A 16518-nucleotide genomic window follows, 5' to 3' on the forward strand; every position below is an offset into this window, starting at 1 on the left:
TGCTTGTACACCAATTATGAACTAGATAAAATGAATATATCGTGGTCATTTAGAGCTCACAACATAAATTATCAGCGCAGAGAGAGAGAGAGAGAGAGAGAGAGAGAGAGAGAGAGAGAGAGGTTCCACATGCTCTGTGTACCAACCGATGAACCGGACAAAGTGAACAATTGGTGGTCATTCAGAGCTCTCACTTGTGATAACGCAGATGCTTATTGAACTGAATATGACATATGTAGTTGCAGCCGCAACATTTAATCCTTATGCTCTTATGGAAAAATATATGGAAAATGTTTTGCAATTTTCTCCCTTAGGTCTTAACGCAACTTGTTTACATTAAGTAATTAAAAACTCTTAAAAAAAGAGGACTGAATACACGGACCGGGGATTCTCTTCTTGATATGCATGGCAAGCTCTCATTACAAGCCGAGGCATTTCTCATTTATGAGCTGGCGGTCCCTGCTGCACCACACCTGGCCTGTACTGCTAGGGTCTTGGTGGTTCCTGGGCATGGATCATTGCCAAAGTTGCTTGTCAATGTGGGAATTACACATGATGTCTTCCCTAAGCAAGCCTGTTCCAGTTACACAAGACAATGAATTAGTTGAATGACGAGATAACACCAAACTATACTTATCAGACTTGCCAAGATGATTGCTTTAGTTTTGCAGATTCAAATGTAGATGAGGTGGCATACTTTTACACTAGAGGAGAACCAAAAGGATATTAAGAAAAATTGTCCCCCCCCCCCAGTATAAAAAGTACCCACAAATTTCACTTTACAGAAAAGATTTTGTTCAATAAAAATTGACACTGTCATTTAGAAAATTGTCCAAAAAGAGAAGGAAAAAAACGTGCTGCTGATGCCATGCAGCTCTCTATGTGCTCGTGGACCAATAATTCAGATATATGGTAGCATAAGATCATATGGATTTAACATGACCAGATCATGATCTCCAGCAATTTTTCAAGAGAAACTCTGCAGTTGCATGAATGTGGTCACGGTTTGCTTGATTATTAGCTAGAAACCTAGTGCTAGTTTGGGTAGTGTTTTTTCACCTTCTCAACGACTGACTTTGATGAGGGAGCGTTGCAGGTGCCCATTGTGTAGCTTCCACAGATTCCCAAGGGATCTCCAAAGCTTGCAAACTCTATGGTGTGGATTACCTTGTGGTTGTCACATTTTATGTTGAGCTTGGGCTTCAAGTCCTCGGTCACTACTGGCCGGAGCTCTGCTTCCTGCATCGCCCATGATTTGACAGAAGGAGGATGGCCTTCAGAGACATACCCACAGATTGTGTCTCTGGCAACTGTGTTGACAGTTATGAGATATGGGTTGCCTCCTGTTTCCTCAAAAATAACCATAAGGTTTTTTGTTGGCTTCAGGAATGCTCTGGGGACGTGATATCTGAAAGATACAAGTGCTGTTTAGTACAGTTATCTCAGTAAAACAAACGAGAGAGAGAGAGAGAGAGAGACCATGTATGGTTTCATGCAAGCGAGAATTCTGGGTTGTGGAGCCAAATGAAGCCACCATATTACATGTGCACGTATGTTCTTGGGATGGAAATGATACTTACAGGGACTGAGAAGGCTGGCCAAGAGGAGTGAGGTAGGAGACCCAGTAACGACCAATGCTTTGACCGTTGATCCAAACCTGACCTTTTCCCATGCTCGAGAGATTCAAAGCAACAGGGTCCTTTCCAGCCGGTGTATCAAAGAATTTCTGAAGAATTATTACAATTATTAGCAAGTGACATCATTCTGTTGAATAGCTCTTTGTATGCTTAAAAGTTGGGCATGTTTGAAACTCCATAGTGAATGAAGAAGCTGACTAGCATTGGTACCTTGTACCATGTGATTGCTTCATTAATGGAACCCTTAGCATCAGACCATGTAACTTTTTCTGATCCCTTAGGGTTATATAGCTTAAGTTTTTCACCTCTCAGTCCAGCCTGCAAACATAGCTTCTTAGCTTTTTGTTCACTGAAGAGAAATACAAGTTCTGTAATTGTTTTCTTCAAACAGAAAAAAAGGACCATGGTTTTTCACTCCTTAAGAATCACCTCATAGCCCCAGGTAATCTGGGAAAGATCCTGGGCTCCACTGTTCAAGCCTTGGATTGTTACACTATTTAGACCAGCAACTCTGTGCTCCAAGTATGCTCCATTGTCCTTCACATGTGCAGAAAATATATTAACACATAAGAAATGATAAAACTTTTAGTCCAAGAAGTAGATTGTCTAGTGGAAGAAAAAGCTAAACATTCAATTGGTTTCTTGAACTGGACATTCAGAAAGAAGCATATGAGACTTGGCTGAACAAGCTGGCCTGAATATGGAGGATAGCTTCAAGAATTGGACTTGGGCAACTTGAAAGTTCTTTCTGACACTAAAAGGGACACACCAAGTTTCCCAAGTTGATGGCAAATCATACAGATTCGGTAATGTCAGAAGCTTGACTGACCAAACTCTAGCATACCCTGGTCTGAAATCAGGCAGCAAGTTTTTAACATATATTGATTAAAAAACAAAACAAAAGAAGCTTCTTACAGGTAGTCCAACTGTCATGCTAATTATGGATATCTTGTTCCTCCCAGTCTGTAGAGGTGCCACTTTAGCAAAAGAAAAGGTTTTATCTACATTTGTACCGTGACCACTTCCTGGAAGCCAAAACCAAATTAAGCATAATATTAAATTTGAAGAGATTTTTACCTGCAACTTAAATGGCAACCATAAAACACAACCTACGTGTGTTAAAATTTAAAATATTTTAAACATAGAGATGGCGAATGTGTCTATCTGAAATATCTTTGTACATATACTTGCTAAACCAAAAGATTTGGTAAAGTAATGAAGGGAAAGATTCTTATTTCAATACAGGCAAAGGCAATACCTATATACTTATCATTGACAAATGCATGCAATGCATGGCCAAGAGAGGTAATCTGGAGGACAGGCCGGATGTCGCCTCTTGTAGGCAAGTCATTGAAACCTACATCAAAGCTGAAATTCTCATAGATTAATAGGGTTCAAATGCATGATGAATACTTTAGTTGCTGTATAATTGAATTTCTACTGCATCTCTAGATCATTGGAATACTATCTTAAGTCCTGCATTGAAACATTTATCCTCTTTAGATTTTATAGCAGCAGTGCACTAAAATTGGCTACTATTACGAGGAAAGGTACTTGCAGAGTTGCAAAAATCTAATAAAATGAGGTTGTGTCTTGTACCGTTTCAACTACTGCTATCCACAAAAGCAATGGATTGAGCAGCTTATCATAGGTATGCCTGAATCAGATCTGATCACTGACGGAGTCAAGAGCATGTTTTGTTCATCATCAACTCCACCAACTTAGACCAAGCTAAGTGTGAAAGAAAGCTCGAGAACATCTGTTTTGTCCATTCTTTGGATAGTGCTGCCCCAGGTATAACAGGCATCACATAATTCTTAACCAAATCATTCAGACTTCCATATGGGGTTTCTCAGAATTTTTGAATTTAGGACTCAATTTCAAAGAAAATGTAATTGTGAATTGGCAGTGTTACCTGACTGGTAAAAAGTCACAAATGAGATAGAAGTGCCAACTATCAGAAGTGTCCTAATTTAAGTACTATAGAAGGATGAGAAGTCACTTACTGTGTCGTGTGCCACAGGTAATCAGTTGTATCTTTTGTCATGTTCATGTGTTCCAGGAAACTATTTGATTTTATATCAACTTCTTCTAGATATGGATTTTCCTCTTTGTACATTTTCCATGAACCCTGACTTGCCTTCTTTGATACTTGGTAAATCCTTGCATTGTGTTGAGAATTCACCTGTTAGAAATTAGTCAACTTCAGATTAGTCATGTTGAAAGGCGGTTTTGAAACAAGATCGTTTATATCATAATGGCAATACTGCAACTGATGCAGAGCATTTGTGACTAACATCAAACGATCTTTAATGGAGATCACTTGTAAGCAACAAAACACTCAGCACTGTTCTTGAGCAACAAGACAAATGGAGCTTGAATTGTCTGGACCTCCAAAGTCACACTTGCCAGCATCTTTAAGATTCAAATTTGTACTCATAGACATGCTTCACTAGTGAGAATTTGCAGACTTCACCTTTGCAGTATTGAAGACTACAGTCTTGCAATCTGGAAGAATACTGATTGAATGTGGTGGCAGATAGTACAATTGATTCCTGAAAGAGATGGATGCTCCCTCTCTTGTGCGATTGTTTAAAAGAAAAGCAGAGCACACACTGCCAGCCTCATAAATGCGTGCCTGCATGACCAAGACTGCACTTCAGCATCTGATGTTTAAAATCAGTGGTATCACTTTATATTTCACAAATAATAAGCCACATGGCCTTGTTTAATCCTGAATTTATAGATCCCCACTTGATGTGAGTCCAATTTGTTTCTGAATCTCATAAACTTTATGACAGGCTAACTGTTTCAGTGACTAAATGGCAGCGTGCCTGGTTTGACATATTTGGAGGAACTTAGACTGAGATTAAAAGTCTAAGCCCACCAAGTCTATGTTGAGGCCTGAACTCTATTTTGATTGCAAAACAAGCTAGAGTTCTGCTTCCAACTGATCCGAAAATCTGTATTAGTACATGGACTAACTTTTCTGCAGTTGGTGGCCTGGTTGGTTATGTTGGTATTACTAACCTCAAGTTTGTCACCCAGAGAAAGAGTGGAAGGAGTTCCCCATAGTAGAGCCTTCTTGCAGAGTCTCAGAGCAGAATGAAGGTCCTTTAGGTGGCCCCACTTTGGCTCCTTTATCAAACCTACATGAACATGGATGGAAAGAGGATTGATAAACATTACATGCAACATTTTAAAACAATGGTTGGCTAGGAATATATATGTTAAATGCAGGATGCTTTATGGAAAACAAGCAAAAGATTCAACAGAAATCTTTAGTTCTTTCTCTTGATTCTTGGAAAAATATAGAAATCCAGAATAAGCTGGATTCTAAACCAAATGGGATATGCATTATGGTGCGGGATTGGCAGTCGACTTAAGTCACCACCTTGCTATTTTAAAACTTAATAAGCCATGATGGTCCTTGTTAGAGAGAGAGAGAACCATATTCATCTATGGGTGCCTCATCATAGTAACGTGTCGTCGAAAACGCAGAAGCTGTCCTTCCAAAGTTTGTGCCACCATAATACTGCAAATTGGTTGAAAGAAATTTAATAGCCCAATGATTCAGGTCAAGCTTTCACAAGACAAACATAAGAGGAATTCAAACACATCTCTTGAATGGAACAGGCTCTGTGATATTACCATGTAATAATTGACGTGGGTGCCATTCTTTGAGAAGAAGCGCGCCACAGATAATGCAATATCTTCAGCTGATCTCTGTGATGGAGGGTCACCAAATACTCGGTACCTTCATCCACCAAACCATTGCATCCTCATCAGTTAAACTACGAGGAATGCTTATTTATTTGCTATACATCATTGATGAATGGTGGTTCGGCTATTATACTAGAAATGGTTTTCTTGTTTATTTCAACTGCAATGTGATTGTATAACGCTTAAACGTTAAAAGCCAATTCTACCAAGTTAACGAAAGTGACCCTTTTTTAAAAAAAAAAAATTTACTAGGAATCCTCACTGAGAACTGGGTCACTTAATGGGCCCTCCTCCTGCAAGGTAAACATAGGGTGGGGTCAGAGGCACCCAAGCCCTTACGGAACCCACTAGTTAAAGGCACCTGCACACCCCATGTGAGTCAAACCTGGGACGAAGGGGTCAGCACCTTCTCCCAAGACCCGCTACCACTCTGGCCAGAAAGTGGCTGCCATTTTTATCAGAAGAAATATCATGAGTTAGCAAACTTGGCCATGTCTCCAGTAATGCTGACAGAAATATTGGAGTTACTGAACTTGGTCTCTAGGCAACTCTAGAAATGTTGAATATCTCATAGTATGATTTGTTTTGCATGTCACAAGATCTTAAAAATTTTGAGAGAAGATGATGAGTGAGGTGCATACTGAGCTGTCCAATTCTCAGTCCACAGAGCCGGCTTGTCTGGTGAGTTAGGCCCGTCAAAGGTATCTCCACAGTACCTTCCGTTGCATGCGTTAATCTGAAATTCCAAAGAAAAATTACCCAAACTTAGAGCACAAGCACAAATCTGGTTGTTGGGCAAAATCTTGTCATATTTTCAAAAATCTAGTTTTAGCAAGACAACCTCAAAAGGTCTTGTGTATGTATATTCTTGACAAAGAGAAGTGAAACATGCCACTCAAAGACTACTGAAACAAAGATAACTGTCAAGAACGTAGAGGAGACAGGATGGACAGTTGGTCAGTGCAACAATATGTAAAATATTAAAACACTAATTTCAATCTAAATTGTGATATTTTCAAAACATGTATTTTTTTAAATCACATTTTTTTATTATAAAATTGGCCATGGCAATATTAAAAACATTATTTTCAAAATATAGCAAATGTTTGTTACTATGATCATGACTCCTAAGCACATACTACTACCACCAACAACAACATGATAAAAAACAATAACAAATAATAGCCAGCACTTTATGTGCCCAAGAATCTTTTCTCACATGGTTGGCTCCGCTTTTGGAATTGAGATCAGGTGCAATGTGATTGAACACTTTAAGTGCGCTGCTAAACCTGATCACCCACTATTTGCTGGTGGGTGATCATGTGCAACAGCATACCAAAAGTGTGCAATCACATTTTACCTGATCCTCCCTCCCTAGTGTGGATCGCTAAACAAGGTTAACATGTCCTTAACCAAATAAATGGTTAAACTTATGGAGGCTAACCGTTTTTTTACCATGCTTCAAGTAGTGGTTATTAGAACTTATAGTTGAGATAATTTACTTACAACTGGACCCGGGGCATCGCGTTGCTTGCACATAACCCAAGGTACGCCGGTATCGAGACCGACGGCCATGTTTCCTGCCCATTGTACGTAATCGATTCCGGCTTGGCGATATGCTAGCTGGACACTGTTGTATTCATTCTCAATCTGCAATGAGTTTGCATTAGATGAAACTCTGTTTGGTAGATCATCTTTTCTAGGAAAAGCTATTGAGCCAAGCTCAAGCTATCAAACCTGGGACATAATTATGGGACCTCCTTGAGAAGCATACAATTTCTCATCCTTCATCATCTTCACTATCTTCTTGGCAAACTTTTCCATGTGATACTACAACAACAAAATTTCTTTCAGTGACTTGACTTGTTTCATTTTAAAAAGAACCTATATACGCACATGCACACACATATATAGGCACCATCAAGAGAACTATATAGCCATGTGCTCACCTTGAAGGGCTCATTGTTGGAACGGAAAGTGATGTTCTTCACCTCTCTTAGCCAATATGGGAATCCCCTAGTACATACATGTCGAACAAGTTAGGAATAGGCCACCCAATGTTCCAATAATCATATAACAAGCTTGCCAGTGGACATTGGATCTTGAGACGGGTCCATCAGATAATACTCGGGCTGACCCTGCCCAAACTGTGGTGGCACGTTAATTAGTCCGGCTTAAAGACCTAGGCCTGAGCCCACTTGATTCTAGCTCGAACCCGACACATTGATTAGACCTAGTTTCAGGCCTAGGTCTGGTTTCAGCCAGTTGAGGCCCCCAACGGGCCTTGGCTGGGGCCTGTAACCTGTTTACTATTGTCCACCCCTAGGAACCAACTAGGGCTCCGCTTGTTTGGTAGGAGCAGCTAGTGCACGTCACCTTGTGTTGGATCGTCGCAAGTTCAAAACCTAATGGTATAGTTGTATAACTGGTAGGGGTCTGCCCAACCCCAGCTTGCCTTTAAAAAAAAATTGTCCACCCCTAAGAGGGCAGCCACTAAAAAAATTGTCCACCCCTAGGAGAGAGAGAGAGAGAGAGAGAGAGAGAGAGAGAGAGAGAGAGAGAGAGAGAGAGAGAGAGTTACCCATAGTTCCATTCAGCCTCGATGAAGGGTCCAATCCTAAGAGTAACATATAAGCCTTGCTCCTGGATTATCTTGATGAATTTGACCAGATCATACTTTCCTTTAAAGTTGAACTGAAAGGTCATTCTCAATTGTTAATAGCATGGCTTGCATATTTCCTTTGTTTCCACAGAAAATTCTTCATTCCTTACCTTCCCTTCAACTGGCTCATGAATGTTCCAAAACACGTAAGTTTGAATCAAATTGATTCCTCCATGTTTGGCTTTGGCAATCACATCAGGCCACATCTAACATAATTTCAATGCCAAATTTAGCAATAATGATGGAAAAAGTGAACACTAAATATCAAAGGCAAGGTTTTTCTTTATTTGTTTTTTCTTTTTTTTTTAGGGAGTGGGGGGGTAGCTAAGCAAAAGGAGAACTCCCCCCCATCATGACCCAACATTGGCAGGCTCTGGCTGGTAAAACCGTTGAGGTATCCCCTGCCCACCAAAAAGTACACCCAGCTTCCACCTTTTGGGAGGGGAAAACCAATATGGGTTTTGAACTCGTGACGTCCCATCAACTTGGTGACTTTCACAAGTTGCCAGAGCCCTTGTGGGCAAAAGACAAGAACTTATTATAATAACTTTGTAAAAGAATCTCAAACAAGGGTCGGTAAAACTCTTGAGGTCCCCCCTGCTCATTGGGGACATTGGGGCAAAGGGCACCTCCCAGTTGGTCTCTAACCATGGCTGTTTTGTGTGAAGTGACAAACCAAGGTTGCCCCTGGCCAGCAGGAAGGTGGAGTCCTTGTGGGTAAATGATGTAGGATTCAAATGGCTTGAGATTCAAATCATGGCTTCTATTTGTGACACACACATATATATATATATATATATATATATATATATATATATATATATATATATATATATATATATATATATATATATATATATATATACACACACACACAAATATTCATTTAGAAATAAAAGTCATACATCAGGAGTACTCCGAGGATAATGAATTGATCCGGAGAAGAGAAGCAACCGACGGCCATTGATCATGAGTGACCTCCCATCATAGGAGACCCCTGTATTTTTTCCTTGGACAAGTATGGAAGCAGAAAAAAGCACCAAGCATAAGAGCTTGACATGATCCAATCTGTTTAACATCCTTGATCACCTTGGTCTTCTTCCCCTCTTCTTTTTCTTTTTTTGCTCCTCCTCCTTATGTCAGTTTAGGCATCAAACGGGCTCCTCATACTTGGAAGAGGAACCCTGATGCAGAGGAGGCCTTCAAGGAACTATTCTTAATCGCGTTTTAAACTATTAACTGAATCGAGAAGCACGGGAAAATCGGGTCTCTCATGTCACGAGCCATAAGTTTTTATGTGTGTTTGTTACGTATATTACCAAACACATGAGCTTGTTATGTGTTAACCAGCTAACGAGTGTTATGTGAGTTCATAGGTTCATGGTCTTTTCTAATAAAAGAAGAAACTGTTCTTGTTGAGATCAGTTATTGAATTTGTCTCTTTCCCTCTAAGAATTAGGAAGATCCAGTGGGGGTTGGTCCAAGGGGCACCACTTTTCTTGGGGAGAATACTAACGACTTTGTGGATTGGGAGCCAGGATATATATGGTGCATCACATGGCACACTTTGAAGTGTGCCGCTGCGCCTGATGCCCTCCATCTTTGGCTGACAGTCTGTCAGTTGTGGGACACAAAAGCAGATGGAGGGCAGCCAGGTGCAGAGGCACACTCAAAGTGTGCCATGTGATGGCACCTGATCCTTGTTGGTGGATTGGGATGGCATGTCCCTGGAAAAAAGTTTTACAAATGCACCTAGTTTTTTCAAAGATACACCTAAATTTTGAAACGGGCTCATAACTTTTTTTTAAAGTCAATTTTAACCCTCCTCTCATTTATAATGTCTTTTTTTTTAATCATTGATATAAAAGTATGCTATTCTCCAAAACCTTCCAATGGTATTCAAACAGCAAAAATTGCACGAGGTTTTGGCTCCACACGGTTTTCCTATCAATTTAATTGTGAAAAATGAGGAAAAAATAGAGGTTTTGAGTTTCGTTTGGGAAATTGGTGTTATGTTACATATTAACCAGTATTAAGTTAAGCATAACAATAACTTGATTAATAGAAGTACCTCTTTGATTAAGAAGGCACCTAGAATAAAATTCTACCAGCTTGTGTGATTTCCCAAAAGAGCCCAAAGCTTCGGTAAACATTAGGGATTCAAATGGATCGTATGCAGTATGTGGGTTTTCCAATTTTTGGCTGTTCTGGATCTGATTCCTATCCAAATCTCCATGTATTTAGTTTTTCCTGATCCGAACCTTTTGCATCCCTACTAAATATCCTTCATGGATTTGGCTACCACCTCTTTAGCACTACCTTACTGTTGTAAGTATTGAGGCCTCTTGTTATGCAGGACATCTTTAGGGGTTAGATGGGACTTGTGCACCAGCCATCCAAACCATTTCAGGATTTAACAATCTCTTGATATCTAATTATACAAATGGTTGGATATCTACAACGGTGCGTCCATATTTAGATAAGCAAATTGTTTATCCTCAGCACATAGAACTTGAAAAATTTCTGATGTTTTTTTTTTTTATGTTTATATGGAGAAACCACCCTCAGGATCAGAGACCTAGCCGCGCCGACTCTGTCTACCGTACTTACGGTCGCTGTTTTGGTAGAGTAAAACTCCGTGAGCTTACCCCTTCGATCAAGGCTCCTCTGGTAAACAAACTGAACGAACTGAATATAATGTGTTCAAGCTTGACTTGTTTTGGCAACGAGTCAAGCAGTGTTCAAGCTCGGCTTGTTTTGGCAACAGAGTCAAGCTGGGCTCAAGCCAAACATTTCAACTATGTATTTTGTACCAACATTATATGATATAATAAATATCTCAAATATATTTATTACTACATGACAAGCACGTAGGGCTGTAGGAATTGAGTTGAGCTGAACCTTTGCTATTGATGTTCGACTTGCCGAGCCTTTTCACAAGTTTAAACGAGCCCTTTACAAGCAACTTTTGGGTGCCTAAGTTCAAATCTATGAGCGTCACTCCCTGCACACGCCTAAGCGTGGCGACTCCCCGGGGGCAAGGGGTAAGCCTCGGAGTTCTACGCTGTCAGGATAGCGATTGTACACTACAACAAAATGTCATTTCTTATCAAAAAAATAGCAACAATAAATTATCATCATTACTAATAATTTAATCTCGATGACATATAATGTCATAGCGAAAACATCTATTGCCAGCGATATTTTATCGTCACTCTTATCATGTCGGTAATATGAATAGAAAGACAAGGAAGATGGTCAAAAAGAGATAATGCCGACGATATTATCGTCGATTTTGAAATTACAATGATAATTAATCATCGCTAAAAATCTTTTATAATTATAATGATAATTAATCATCACCAATTACAAGACAACGATAATTATCATCGATTTTAAACTAACATGGCCGACAATCCTTGATCTTCGGTATTAGCAATATAGCCGACGATACTTGATCGTCGGTATTAGCAATATAGCTAACGATTTTTATCGTTAGCTATGTCCATGTTTTTTATTTTGAAACTAACATAGCCGAAGATAAATTATCATCGCTATAAGAAACATAGCAACGATTTTTATCGTCGGTTATATCTCTTTTTTTATTTTGAAACTAACATAGCTGACGATAATTATCATCGGTATAAAAAAAATCATTGACAATTTTTATCATCGGTTGTGTTAGTTTCAAAATTTAAATCAAAAAACAAAAATTGGATATAGTCGGTGATAAAAATTGTTGACTATATTGCTTATACCAACGATAATTAATAGCCAGCTATGTTCGTTTCAAAATTTTAAAAAAATGGATATAGTTGACGATAAAAATTGTCTGCTATATTCCTTATATCGATGATAAATTCTCATCGATTTAAAATAATATAGCCCATGATATTTATTGTCGGTTTTAAAGTAACATAACCGCCCATAGATTACAGATAATCAGCATATTGACGACAATAATTGTCGTTGTCAATAGATTATAAATAATCAGGATACTTTATTTCATTGAGTAACTATAAGAATGATTTTAAACGAAAAATGATCGTACTATAAGGCAAATATCACTAAAAAATAAAATGTGCACAATGTTTTTGCGAAAATCACTCATTTCACATGATATTTGTTGCAAAACTCTCGACAATCCTTGCAAAACTCCCTCATGACTTTCGCACATATACTACTAAAATCGTGACAATCCTTGCAAAAATTCCTTACGTGTGAAATTGTTATATATATATTAAAATAGAATTGTGCACGCTATAATGGAATTACGCAATGCATAAGTTGACATGCAAAAATCTTGAAGAATTTCATAGAAAATATTTTAAGAATTTTGTACGCTATAACAAAATTTCATACGCTATAACAGAATTGCGCACACTAAAATGAAATTGTGCATGCTATAACGAAATTCTCATGAAGAAAATGAATTTTGCATCAATTTATGCAACATTTAGTGATTTTTGCAAACATTCATCGTTAATAAGCTGATTATTTGTAATCTATTGACGATGATAATTATCATTGTCAATATGTTGATTATCTGTAATCTATTAATGATGAAAATTATCGTCGTCAATATGCTGATTATTTCTAAGTCATTGATTTTTAAGCCTTAAAAATCATTCTTATACATCATAATCAGATGATCCAAGAGTTTGTTTATATAAAACTATGCATCTAGATCACATCCGTATCGTAAAATTTTAGAAAAAAATAAAAATATATAAAAATCTTGGTGTATGTCAGTTTACATATTTGACTGGTTTACATATTTTAGTTATCGTGGATCAAAGGAAATTAGAATATGTAAACTGGTATTAACTGAGATTTTTCATTGGTTTTTTGGCAAATTTAACCCTGCAAATGCATTTGGTGTGGTCCATTTGCTTGGAATCGAATATTGGATCATTGTAATTGAATCAAGAAGTATAATTTTTTATATTTGCATATTTACAAAAAATATGAGTCATTGATTTTCAAACCTTAAAAAATCCTTCTTATACATCATAATCGAAAGATCCAAGAGTCTATTTAAATAAAACTATGCATTCAGATCACATTTGTACAATGAAATTTTAGAGAAAAAAAAAAACCTATAAAAATCTTGGTGCATCCCAGTTTACATATTTTTGTTACCCTTAATCAAGGAAAACTGAAATATGTAAACTAACAAAATATGTAAACTGGTATGAACAAAGACTTTCATAGTTTTTTGCAAATCTAACCCTGTAGATGCATTCAGTGTGGTCCTCTTGCTTGGAATCGACTATTGGATCATCATAATCAGATCAAGAAATGTGATTTTTCATGCATGCATATTTACAAAAATTCTGAGCCATTGATTTTCAAGCCTTAAAAGATCCTTCTTATACATTGTAATCAAATTATCCAAGAGTGTTTCTATAAAACCATGCATCTAGATCGCATCCGTATGGTAAAATCTTAGAATAAAATAAAATAAAAAACCTTTAAAAATAAACGATAATTATAACTCTAAAACCGACGATAATTATCATCCATCTTAATAAACAACCAACGATAAATATCGTTGTTGATGCTAAAATTTCAGTTTTTTGCGTGCGAGAGTCTTCCCTCCCTTTTTATTTTTTTTCCTCCCGAAAACCTCACATTCCTCTTCTAAGCTCCCTTCGTCCACCATTGTCGCTGACAACCTCTCTTTGGTCATCGTTGATCTTTCTCTCAGTTTGAACCCTCTGTTGCTCTAGAGGACCTCTTCTTCACTCTCAATCATCACATCCACAACTCAGAGTTTGAGCAATTCATCAACTCTACCGATTAGAATAAAGGTTTCACCCCTTCTTCCTACAATTTCTCGTTCTATTTTTTTACTTTTTTATATTTTTTGTCCTCATTGTGGCCAAGTAATGTGTAATATCTACATTTTTCTTTCATTATTCTATGTTCATTGGATCTTTTGAGGTCATCTCTATTCTGAATCTCTGTAGATTGAATAGAGAAATATGAATTTTAATGCATATTATTATACCACAAAAAAATAGAGACAACTTGCATCATTTTAATTTTTTATGCATGTGGACACGTGCATGAAGATCCTCTGCCTAGATTTGGATGCATTTGTTTTGTCTTTTTCTTTTGATAAAAAGAAAGTGAATGAAAAAAAGGTTCATGATGTATTTTAGTGTTTGATTGATGATTTGAGGTTTGTAACAATTATAGAAAAATGTACACGATTTCATGAGAATTTTTTAAGAATTGAGCAACTTTTCAAATAACTATGCAAAATTTTGTGAAATTTTGCATGATTTCATGCATATTTCATTCTAATTGAGCAAATTTTCATGAAATTATATGAAAGTTCTATACAAAATCACATAACTCCATGCGTTTTTTTTATTGTGTGAATTTTCATTAAACTATGCAGAAGTTCTATGCAAATTCACATAATTTCATGCAATTTTTCTTCTAATTAAGTGAATTTTCATCAAACTATGTGGATGTTATATGCAAATTCACACAATTTCATGCAATTTTCCTTCTAATTAAGTGGATTTTCATCAAACTATGCGAAGGTGGTATGCAAATTCGTACGATTTCGTACAATTTTCTTTTTAATTGAGCTAATTTTCATCAAACTATGATAAAGTTACATGCAAATTCACATGATTTCATGCAATTTTCTTTCTAATTGAGCGATTTTTTATCAAACTATGTAGAAGTTTTATGTAAATTCACATTATTCATGCAAAAACTGTGCCATTAAAAATATAATTAAAAAAAAAAGACTTTTGCCGATGATATTTATCGATGGCTATATCAAAGTTAAGAGCGACGATATTTATTGTTGATTTTCTTAATATAACCGATGATATTTATCATTGGCTATTTGAACATGTATGACTTTTCAATATATATACGATGATAATTATCGTCAACTTTTAATATACTGGCGACAATATTTATCGTCGGTTTTAATTAGTATAGCCGACGATAAATATCGTCACCTTTAATTACTATTATCAATGACATTTTAGAACCGGCTCTGAGTAAAAAAATAGCAATTGGGTGCTATCTCATTCTGCAGTGAGAAGCATTCAAGAAATTAACAAAAATTATAAAGTGGATATTATTAGAGAAAATCAGCCGCTTTATCTGGAATTTTTGTTTTCTTTCACAACCTGACTATACAATGATGCAATTGTTTTCCTATGTTTCTCTACTTCTATTTCGTTATTTGGGTTTTGTACTCATGATGGCCGGGGTCATGTTTGGTAACGTCTCATGAGATTGAAATTTTCATACAAATGAGAAAGTGAATCTCATTTGCACAAGCAACCAAACGTTATAAAGTGAGCTATGAGAAACAGTTGTTTTCTCATTTATGTGAGATTCAGAATCACATAAGACCTCATGTGATTCTGAATCATATGACTCCAAATCAAATTTGATTTGAAGTCATATGGGGTCCAGCAAAATCACGATAAGAATGAAGAGAACTTCAAGTTTAGGTGCAACTGTGTTGTCATGACATAGACCAACATAGTCCTATAGAGACATAATAACACCAAAATTGCTCCATACACTTGGCTAGGTTGGTTGGTTCAAGGTGTTCAATTTGAAGCATGCCGTGAGTTTGATAATTATGTATCCTATATTACAAAATTGAAGCCAAGGAAAAAAAATATCCACGGTGCCCACAAGGTCTTTTTTTTTTTTTAAAGGCAAGCTCAGACCCCACCAGACTGGGTTTTGAACCTGCAACGTCTCACCACAAGGAGACGTGCACTGACAGCTCCTACCAACCATGCGGAGTCCCAGTTGATAGTGCCCACAAGGTCTCTGCTCATCTGCCAGGAGCAACTTGTGAATGTCACCAAGTTGACGGGACTTGAGCCCACAGGTGGCGTCCCTTGCCGTAAGGTTGTAGTTGGGTGTACTCCCCGGTTGGCAGAGGGGGACTTCAAGGGTTTTACTAATCCGAGGCCAGCTAATGTGCTGTGGACACCGATCTCCTCATGAAAAAAAAAACAAAACTGCTTCTAAAAAACAATTTCTAGGTTGAAGAAACATACATAACTTTAGAATTGTGGTTTTTAACTGTAAAATCAGAACTCCAACAGATAGTTCTTGCTTCCGGTTAAAACAGATGAGTGAAACATGGATGATGAAATAATCTTGAGACTTAAGAATGAATAGGTTGCATTTCAGAATGGCTCAAACATAAATTGAGATGGATTGCAAAGAAGACATGCATGAGCTTTTCTGCCAACTTTGAAAGTAATGGATTTTTTTTGCTACATGTAAAACACTTCGATTGGGAACAAACGCTTTAGGTGACAAAGTGTAGATGGATCTAACAGACGTCAAGTTGACGACCACGATATATAAAATAATTTTCTTTTTCTATAATTTAAAATCAAGCCAATGTGATTGAGTTCCTAACTGTATTTTCAAATCTAGAATTAAATAAGGATTGGCCTCAAGAAATTCTTAAAAGCGAGTTCAAGCATT

The 16518-nt window shown here is 37.2% G+C and overlaps 1 protein-coding gene across 1 annotated transcript; it reads right to left on the reverse strand.

The window, feature by feature from the left end:
* Nucleotides 1–297: 297 nt before the first annotated feature.
* Nucleotides 298–14638, reverse strand: LOC149817824 (beta-galactosidase 13-like). The gene is made up of 20 exons (XM_089984771.1): nt 14609–14638; nt 8928–9074; nt 8133–8228; nt 7942–8054; nt 7310–7376; nt 7098–7190; nt 6867–7010; nt 6002–6096; nt 5289–5394; nt 5088–5172; nt 4668–4786; nt 4114–4275; nt 3644–3822; nt 2896–3005; nt 2553–2662; nt 2067–2174; nt 1848–1955; nt 1581–1726; nt 1060–1408; nt 298–574 (listed from the first exon to the last, which is right to left on the reverse strand). The coding sequence occupies exons 1-20, from the start codon at nt 14636–14638 to the stop codon at nt 443–445; spliced, it is 2499 nt and encodes an 832-aa protein (XP_089840897.1). The 3' UTR covers nt 298–442.
* Between the last annotated feature and the right edge of the window lie 1880 nt (nt 14639–16518).

The sequence above is a fragment of the Nuphar pumila genome, chromosome 13 (assembly GCF_984573655.1).
Source record: "Nuphar pumila chromosome 13, dmNupPumi1.hap1.1, whole genome shotgun sequence".
Taxonomy (NCBI): Eukaryota; Viridiplantae; Streptophyta; class Magnoliopsida; order Nymphaeales; family Nymphaeaceae; genus Nuphar; species Nuphar pumila.